This window comes from Oncorhynchus kisutch, linkage group LG2 (genome assembly GCF_002021735.2).
Source record: "Oncorhynchus kisutch isolate 150728-3 linkage group LG2, Okis_V2, whole genome shotgun sequence".
Taxonomy (NCBI): domain Eukaryota; kingdom Metazoa; phylum Chordata; class Actinopteri; order Salmoniformes; family Salmonidae; genus Oncorhynchus; species Oncorhynchus kisutch.
In genome coordinates this window covers 33,902,964-33,912,404 of record NC_034175.2, presented here as the reverse complement: position 1 = coordinate 33,912,404, position 9,441 = coordinate 33,902,964, and the positions used below count along the sequence as shown (strand labels likewise).

The 9,441-nt window shown below is 41.7% G+C and overlaps 1 protein-coding gene across 2 annotated transcripts in view; it reads left to right on the top strand.

Moving 5' to 3' along the window:
• The window catches only part of LOC109865378 (protein FAM122A-like), a 13,073-nt gene extending 5,045 nt beyond the window's left edge, over nucleotides 1-8,028 (top strand). For both annotated transcript variants that reach the window (XM_020453509.2, XM_020453518.2), the window contains exons 7-11: nucleotides 750-851; nucleotides 970-1,055; nucleotides 1,180-1,244; nucleotides 5,620-5,728; nucleotides 5,923-8,028. In XM_020453509.2, coding sequence (XP_020309098.1) covers nucleotides 750-851; nucleotides 970-1,055; nucleotides 1,180-1,244; nucleotides 5,620-5,728; nucleotides 5,923-6,064 — 504 coding nt within the window. In that variant the 3' untranslated portion in view covers nucleotides 6,065-8,028. The remainder of the gene's footprint in view (nucleotides 1-749; nucleotides 852-969; nucleotides 1,056-1,179; nucleotides 1,245-5,619; nucleotides 5,729-5,922) is intronic.
• The last annotated feature ends 1,413 nt before the right edge of the window (nucleotides 8,029-9,441 follow it).

The window sequence follows — 9,441 nt, the reverse complement described above, 5'->3', positions numbered from 1 at the left end:
TGCCTGTGTGGGTGTCCCTGGGCAAGGAACGTTTGAAAACCCCTGCCCTAACCCCTACGTTTACAGGAGCACAGAAGAATCCAACAATTTCCTTGTCCCGGGAGGCTCTGATAAATGTATTTATATTGTACAAAAATCTAAACGCAACCATGCTAACAGATACCCATAGACTTTGAGTCATTGCACTAACAGTAGTTAGCATTGGCTAGTGAAACTACCTCTTAACTTCCTTCATATGGGACACAGACATAAAAATTATATCTTGAGTTCATCTGGCTCTTGGTAAGTAGATAAAGGGTCTCATTGCCATACTCCTGAAGTATCCCTTAAGGGCACTGACTCCGACTGGGTATGGGGTCCATTCCTGCAGTGGTCAGCAGGTGGGGCTACTAACTAGTTATCCATGTTCTTAGATACACAATGATCTGAGAATATAATTAATGATATAGAAATATTGGGGTAACTAAAATCAAAAATATGCCACATTATGAACTGATGAATGAAATTGGTCATTGGCCTGCCTACCTCTTGATGGGGTGGGTGGGAATAGAGAAGAAAGTATGGTTTGTTTGTCTCGCCTGAATAAATAAATTATATATTAAAATAACAGTCATTCAGTAGTATATTAGCAACAACTACCTCATTGGTATGATTTGTATGCTCACCACCACCACTTTACCATTGAATGAATGGTGGTACAATAGTTTGATTAATGCTGATTACAGTTTTGCTTGTGCTAATCCCCATAGAGTGACAATGACTTTGAGAAATCTGCTTCGTCGTCCCCAAAGCGCATCGACTTTGTGCCTGTGTCCCCAGCACCATCCCCTACAAGAGGGATAGGGAAGAAGGTATGTGCATTGTGCAGCCACTGCAATTTGTATGGATGCCTGGCAGTTAGGACCACAAATGTTTCTCTGGCAGAGAGTCCTGGCTCATAATTATATATTTCCTTCCTCCAATGAGCAGCAGTGCTTCTCCCCTTCATTGCAAATTCTGGTGAGCAGCAATGGCCTATCCCCCAGCCCTATACCTAGCCCAACGCGACGCTTCAGGTGAGTGCTCTAAGGGAAGCTCTGATCACTGACAACTCCCATTCATAGTTCTACAACTGATGATCAGAATGCTTATTTAGTAACTGCTATAAATGTTGCTTTGTTGGTTTTGTCTTTTCTCTAGCCGGCGGAGCCAAAGCCCCATTAACTGCATCAGGCCCAGCATCCTGGGGCCCATCAAACGTAAAGGTGGGTCTGTATTTTTTTAAATATAGATATACACTACCGTTCAAAAGTTTGGAGTCACTTAGAAATGACCTTGTTTTTGAAAGAAAAGCTTCTTTTTTTTGTCCATTAAAATAACATCAAATTGATCAGAAATACAGTGTAGACATTGTTCATGTTGTGAATTACTATTGTAGCTAGAAATGGCTGATTTTATGGAATATCTACATAGGTGTACAGAGGACAATTATCAGCAACCATCACTCCTGTGTTCCCATGGCACGTTGTTAGCTAATCCAAGTTTATCATTTTAAAAGGCTAATTGATCATAATAGCCCTTTTGCAATTATGATAGCACAGTTGAAAACTGTTGTTCTGATTAAAGAAGCAATAAAACTGTCCTTCAGACTAGTTGAGTATCTGGAGCATTAGCATTTGTGGGTTTGATTACAGGCTCAAAATGGCCAGAAACAAAGCCCTTTCTACTGAAACTCGTCAGTCTCTTCTTGTTCTGAGAAATGATGGCTATTCCATGTGAGAAATTGCAAAGAAACTGAAGATCTCGTTCAAGACTGTGTACTACTCCCTTCACAGAACAGCGCAAACTGGCGCTAACCAGAATAGAAACGGTGGGAGGCACCGGTGCACAACTGAGCAAGAGGACAAGTACATGCCAACCCAGGACCTCCGTATCCGGCTTGTTCACCTGTGGGATCGGTCAATTTAAATTGGGTGGGCCCAGGCCCACCTGGTTTAAATTGACCAATTTTCCTTATATGAACTGTAAAATCGTAAATTGTTTCAGCCAGTCAGAATGAGTTTTTCCCCACAAGGGCTTTATTACAGACATAAATACTCCTCAGTTTCATCAGCTGTCCGGGTAGCTGGTTTTAGACGATACCGCAGGTGAACAAGCTGGATGTGGAGGTCCTGGGTTGGCATGGTTACACATGGTCTGCAGTTGAGGCCGGCTGAACCTACTGCCAAGTTCTCTAAAATGACGGAGGTGGCTTACTGTAGATAATGTAACATTAAATGCTCTGGCAACGGCTCTGGTGGACAGTCCTGCAGTCAGCATGCCAATTGCATGCACCCTCAACTTGAGACATCTGTGTTGTGACAACTTAACATTTTAGTGGCCTTTTATTGTCCCAAGCACAAGGTGCATCTGTGTAATGATCGTGCCATTTAATCAGCTTGATATGCCACACCTTTCAGGTGTAGGGATTAATTTGGCAAAGGAGAAATGCTCGCCAACAGGCATTTAAACAATTTTGTGCACAAAATTATTGAAAAATAACTTGTGTGTATGGAACATTTCTGGGATCTTTTTATTTCAGCTCATGAAACCAACACTTTACATGTCGCATACATGTTTTTTTTTTTTGTGTATACGAGTGTACAAACAAAAACTGGCGATTTGTTGGGACACTAAAAGCCCATCTGAGGGGTAGAATTATTTTTGTAATACTTAATTTTTTTATTTTATTGGAAGGGCGAAAGATTTTACGACATTGGAACTAAGCTTTGCTCACTCTAGAGATAGAACCACACTAAAGTAAGATTATTTGAGGCAAGTATTAGCTGAATACGTTACAACAGAATATGCTCTATTTTGCCTCCCGAATGGCGCAGTAGTAAGGCACTGTGGCCGCTGTGCCACTAGAGATTCTGGTTCGAGTCCAGGCTCTGTCACAGCCGGCTGTCCCATCTCACACTAGCAACTTCTCTGCGGGCCGGGCTCAATGCACGCTGGCACGGTCGCCAGGTGCACAGCGTTTCCTCCGACACATTGGTGCGGCTGCCTTCCGGGTTAAGCGGGCATTGTCAAGCAGTGCGATTTGGCTGGGTTGTGTTTTGGAGGATGCACGGCTCTCGACCTTCGTCTCTTGAGTCTGTATGGGGGTTGCAGCGACAAGACAAACTTCCAATTGAATAACACAAAATTGGGGAGGGGAAAAACATTTTTTTAAAGCAGTTCAGTATGAAAACCCAGCACCGTTGCAGTTCTTCACCCAAACTGGCACTTAACTTTTGTCACCCTCTGAATGGCACACATACACAGTCCATGTCTCAATTATCTTGATTCTTAACAATCCTTCTTTAACCTGTCTCCTCACCTTCATCTACACTGATTTGAAGTGGATTTAACAGGTGACCCCTAAGGGATCATGGCTTACACCTGGATTTACCTGGTCAGTCTGTCATGGAAAGAGCAGGTGTTCATAATGTTTTGTACAGTACAAGTCAAGTTTGGACACCTGCTCATTCAAGGGTTTTTCTTAATTTTTTTCAACTTTCTACATTGTAGAATAATAGTGAAGACATCAAAACTATGAAATAACACATGGAATCATGTGTTAACCCAAAGACAAAATATATTTTGATATTAGATTCTTCAAAGTAGCCACCCTTTGCCTTGACAGCTTTACACCGTCTTGGCATTCTCTCAACCAGCTTCACCTGGGATGCTTTTCCAACAGTCTTGAAGGAGTTCCCACATATGCTGAACACTTGTTGGCTGCTTTTCCTTCACTCTGTGGTCCAGAGTAGTTGTCTTAATTCTCCTTTTATGTAGTGTTGTCTCTCGTGTGTGTTGTCCTGTATTGTATTTATTTTTAATCCCAGGCCCCCGTCCCGGTAGGAGGGCTTTCGCCTTTTGGTAGGACGTCATTGTAAATAAGAATTTGTTCTTAAATGACTTGCCTAGTTCAATAAAAAATTGGGTTGAGGTCAGGTGATTGTGGAGGCCAGGTCATCTGACGCAGCACTCTATCACTCCTTTGTAAAATAGCCCTTACACCGCCTGGAGGTGTGCTGGGTCATTTTCCTTAAAAACAAATGATTGTCCCACTAAGCGCAAACCAGATCGGATGGTGTATCTCTGCAGAATGCTGTTGGTAGCCATGCTGGTTAAGTGTGCCTTGAATTCTAAGTAAATCACTGACATTGTTACCAGCAAAGCACCATCACACCACCTCCTTCATGCTTGGCGGTTGGAACCAAAAATCTCAAATTTGGACTCCAGACCAAAGGACAGATTTCTACCAGTCTAATGCCCAATGCTTGTGTTTCTTGGCCCAAGCAATTCTCTTCTTATTGGTGTCCTTTAGTAGTGGTTTCTTTGAAGCAATTCAACCATGAAGGCATCTGAACAGTTTATGTAGAGATGTCTGTTACTTGAACTCTGAAGCATTTATTTGGGCTGCAATTTCTGAGGCTGGTAACTCTAATGAATGTATCCTCTGCAGCAGAAGTAACTCTGGGTCTTCCTTTACTGTGGTGGTCCTTATGAGAGCCAGTTTCATCAAAGGGTTTGATTTGTTTTTGATTTTGTTCCGGATTGACTGACCTTCATGTCTTAATGTAATGGACTGTCATTTTTCTTTGCTTATTTGACCAGTTCTTGCCATAATATGGACTTATACCTATTTGGTAACAAACATCTTCTGTATACCACCCCTACCATGTCACAACACAACTGATTGGCTCAAATGCATTACGAAGGAAAGAAATTCCAGAAATTAAATTAAGGCACACCTGTTAATTGAAATGCATTCCAGGTGACTACCTCATGAAGCTGGTTGAGAGAATGCCAAGAGTGTGCAAATCTTTCAAGGCAAAGGGTGGCTACTTGAATGAGTAGGTGTCTAAGCGTTTGACTAGTATGAGCATAAATATAAACACAACATGTAAATTGTTGGTTTCATGAGCTGAAATAAATGTTCCATGTGCACAGCTTATTTCTCATAAATGTGTTTACATCCCTGTTAATTACCATTTCTTCTTTGCCAAGACCTCACTGGTATGGCTCTCAAGAAGCTGATTAAACAGCATGATCATTACACATTTGCATCTTGTGCTGGGGACTATAAAATACCACTTTAAAATGTGCAGTTTTGTCACAACAATTCCACAGATGTCTGAAGTTTTGAGGGAGCATGCAATTGGCATCCGGACTGCAGGTATGTCCACTTGAACTGTTGCCAGATTATTGAATCCCTCATTCAATAAAGATTCTGAAGAGTATTTCTGGCTTCAATAAAGCCCTTTTGTGGGGAAATACTCATTCTGATTGGCTGGGCCTGGCTGCCAAGTGGGTGGCCTATGCCCTGCAAGGTCCACCTACGGCTGCACCCCTGCCCCGTCAGGTGAAATCCATAAATTAGGGACTCATTTATTTCAATTGACTGATTTCCTTAGGAACTGTAATTCAGTGAAGTCTTTGAAGTTGTGTTCTGTGTTTTTGTACACACACACTATACTAGAGCCACTTCACTTGCCCCTTTGAACTCCTGTTTTGGAGGTTTAGGTGAAAGGGAATTTTGTGTGAGGTGTTTTATGTCCTATGGATATGTTGGTTCTCTTTTGATGAATGTCTGTGCCTCCCCTTCTCTAGGGGAGATGATGGAGATGGAGAGCCAGCCAAAGAGGCTCTTTCATGGGACCACCACCATGTTGTCCTCTGATTTGCCTACTCCCCAACAACTGACAGACTTCAACTCCTGGTGAATGTTCCTCAAACTTCATAAAAGCCACTGCATGTTTAGGCCATTTAGTTAAATTTAAACACTTTCAGTTCCCTCCCTGCCATTAGGCTAAACCCTGCACCTTCATATGATGAGCAGAATCACAATGCGACCCACTGTCATTGAATATCTTAACAGTTTGTGTGCTGAAATGCATCTTCTTCACTTGCCAGTCTCTGTCCAGACGTGCTAGACGGCAGCCTCAGCAGCGTGGGTTCTTCCACTGGCTCGCCAGCCAAGATGGACGGAGTCTCAGAGTGTCCTTCCTCCAGCAACTCTCCCTTCACCCCCCTCCACGACCACTCCCCAAAATAAACAAGGGAACATGAGTCTCTAAACAAGGGTGAAGATGAGGCACAAAAGCCACCTTGGCTGTATGAGTTTCCTTTAGACTCACCCTTTTCACTTTTCTTTAGTTAATGTGGGATTCCCTTCCCCTGCTGGTTGCTTTCGCAAGGCTGTTTGCTAGGGGAGGAGAGGAGGTGTGTGTTTGCATTGAAAGGAAACCAAAGCCTTGGATGTGTGCTGTGTTGATGCACCATGCTGTAGTAGGCCCTAGTAAGAGTAGGGGTTGATTGTGGATGCTATGTACACCAGCTGCTAGATATAGATCCTTTACATGGTGCTGCTTTGCACCACAGTGGTCAGAACCACGACATGTTTACCCTGCATCACATGACCATGTCAGCCGCAGTATTGGATGGAAAATTACTGCCTGGATATGGAGGAAGACCCCCACTAAGTTTGTTTTCTGAAAAAATCTCCAGGCCTTTTGGTGTATGTGCACGAAATTGTCTGCAGACATTGTATGAAAGGATTAAACTTGTTTTTCCTGCTTTACATAATTTTGTAAGTATGTACATAATTCTCAATTTATTATTATTATTATTATTATAGGTTTGTGATTGGCCCTGTGCCCGTATTAACCGCACAGCTTCAACAGTGAACGGACAATTCCCTCTAAACAGCGGATTAGAAATTCTGTTTCCTTACTCCTCCAGGGGTGCGAATATGGTCGTTCTCTACGGATCAAGGAACTGTCATTCTGGTTGATGCTCTACCTTTTGTTAGCCCTTAATCTAGTCCTTCACTGGCATGCTGCAACTATAGTTGCCAGTGAGTTGGGTAGTGTCACGTCCAGCCATCATCCCTGCAGATTGTACTAGGGGAACAGCATGAGAGGGGGCTGTCAGGATTCGAACATGGTAGACTCCGATCTCTGAATCTTTGCCTAGACATTGCCATAGACGTGCAGCCAAGTTTTCACTTCAGAACCTTTTTATGAAATTTCTTGTTTGTTGGAGCCATTTTTTGTGGTATTTTTTTTTTTTTGCCTACATAATTGCATCGGTTGATACTAAATATTAGAGTAGCGCACCCTGTTCTCCTTTTTACCCTGAAATTAAATCAATAGAATGGTTTAGGACAAACACACTGTAGTGCATGGAACAAAATCATGCCATTATATAAAAAGAAAAAAAAAGGGACATGTGTTGTATCCATATACTGTGGTCAACATATGGCATAGCTTTTAGTGCAAGATGTTTCACTGGATGTGTTGTTTATGAATAAAATGTGCAATGAACATTCGTAAGCAATACCAAAGATTGACCAGGGGAAATGTAAAGGCAGACTTTGTTTTTCTCTGAAAATCCAGTTGTACACTGATTCACAAATGTGATTTTAGACCATTGTAAAACATTTGGGGGCTAGTCATTTCAGTTAATCCTGTTCGAATGGTCTCTTAAATTGATTTCTTAGTTATTTTTCCTGTTTTATTTCAAGGTGTGCCATCTTACGAAGGGAGTGTGAAACTCCACTTTGTCATAAGTAAGCAAGAGTGATTGTAAATCCTTTTTATGGAAGTAAGTCATCAATTTTTTTTCTGAAATTATTAAGTTTTGAATACAAAAATGGCAAGCCGGTCGTTCAGGTCTGCTTGCCCTGCTGTCAATATGATTGGTGTGATTTATTTTGGTCCATGTTTTATTTTGTCCTGTTCATTTTTCAATGTCTGCAATATGTCTAAGGCATGAGATGGGCAGAGTAAATCAAAGTGTTTATGTTCGTGATGGGAGGGTGGTAGACTAGTTAGACCAACCCTTTGCTCGTGTCCCTTGCTGGACTGAAACATTTCCCCTGTGATCCTTTCATATCAAAGACATCTATATTTCCATTCAATGACTGGTGTTCTGCTTTGTTGTTGATAGACTTTAAATGTTTTTTTATATATATATATATTTCTCCCCCTCTTAATAAACCATTGGATTGACAATTGGTCGGAAGAGTGGAGAAGTTTCTGCCCATGTAGTCATAATGCATTTGATGGCCTTGTAGCAAGTCCCAACTCAACTGGCAACACAGTACAATCGGAAAGTATTCAGACCCCTTCATTTTTTCCACATTTTGTTACCTTACAGCCTTATTCTAAAATGTATTAAATTGTTGTATTAAAGTATTCAGACCCTTTGCTATGAGACTCTAAATTGAGCTCCGCTGCATCCTGTTTCCATTGAACATCCTTGATGTTTCTACAACTTTGTTGTACATGATTTGGAAAGGAGCACACACCTGTCTATATAAGGTCCCACACCCTCTAACTGCCCTGAATGACTCTATTGTATGCAGTAATCATGTGTCTATAAACCAGATTTATACTGTTAGCACAGAGGTGGTGTGCCCTAGTAGGAAGTCCACTGTGTGCAGCTCACCCTGCACTAACATACATAACATTAGCATATCTACTTCGGCTAAGCTTCCCACTAAAGCAATGAAGCATCCTTGAAGAAAAGTGTTAAAAACAGCCCATGTTAACAGGCAGCTTAAGAAACAAGGTTCATAAAATCAATAATTTGCTAGTAACAGATGACATTCATATTCTGACTATCTGACAATTTATGAGGAAAATAAACAATTGAATACCTTTTAAAAGACTAACGTAACAAAATGTGGAAAAAGTGAAGGGGTCTGAATACTTTCTCAATATACTGAACATCATCTTGGGCTTGCGGAAAATGCTGAGTAGGTGAACTGATCACTATCTAGAATAGTATAAAGGAGATGGCCTTACTACTGATATTGTGCTGATTTGATGGAACAACATTGACATTGTACAGCAAGTAAACCATTGTCTTTCATGGGAAGAGGACATTTTCTTTTGGTCAGATGTCAAACCTTGTATTATTGTAAACTCAAAAAAAGAAACGTCCCTTTTTCAGGACCCTGTCTTTCAAAGATAATTTGTAAAAATCCAAATAACTTCACAGATCTTCATTGTAAAGGGTTTAAGCACTGTTTCCCGTGCTTGTTCAATGAACCAATGATGGAACCTATGGAACGGTCGTTAAGTCACGAACAGCTTACAGACGGTAGGCAACTAAGGTCACAGTTATGAAAACTTAGGACACTAAAGAGGCCTTTCTACTGACTGAAAAACACCAAAAGAAAGATGCCCAGGGTCCCTGCTGATCTGTGTGAACATGCCTTAGGCATGCTGCAAGGAGGCATGAGGACTGCAGATGTGGCCAGGGCAATAAATTGCAATGTCCGTACTGTGAGACGCCTAAGACAGCGCTACAGGGAGACAAGACGGACAGCTGATCGTCCTCACAGTGGCAGACCACGTGTAACAATACCTGCACAGGATTGGTACATCCGAACATCACACCTGCGGGACAGGTACAGGATGGCAA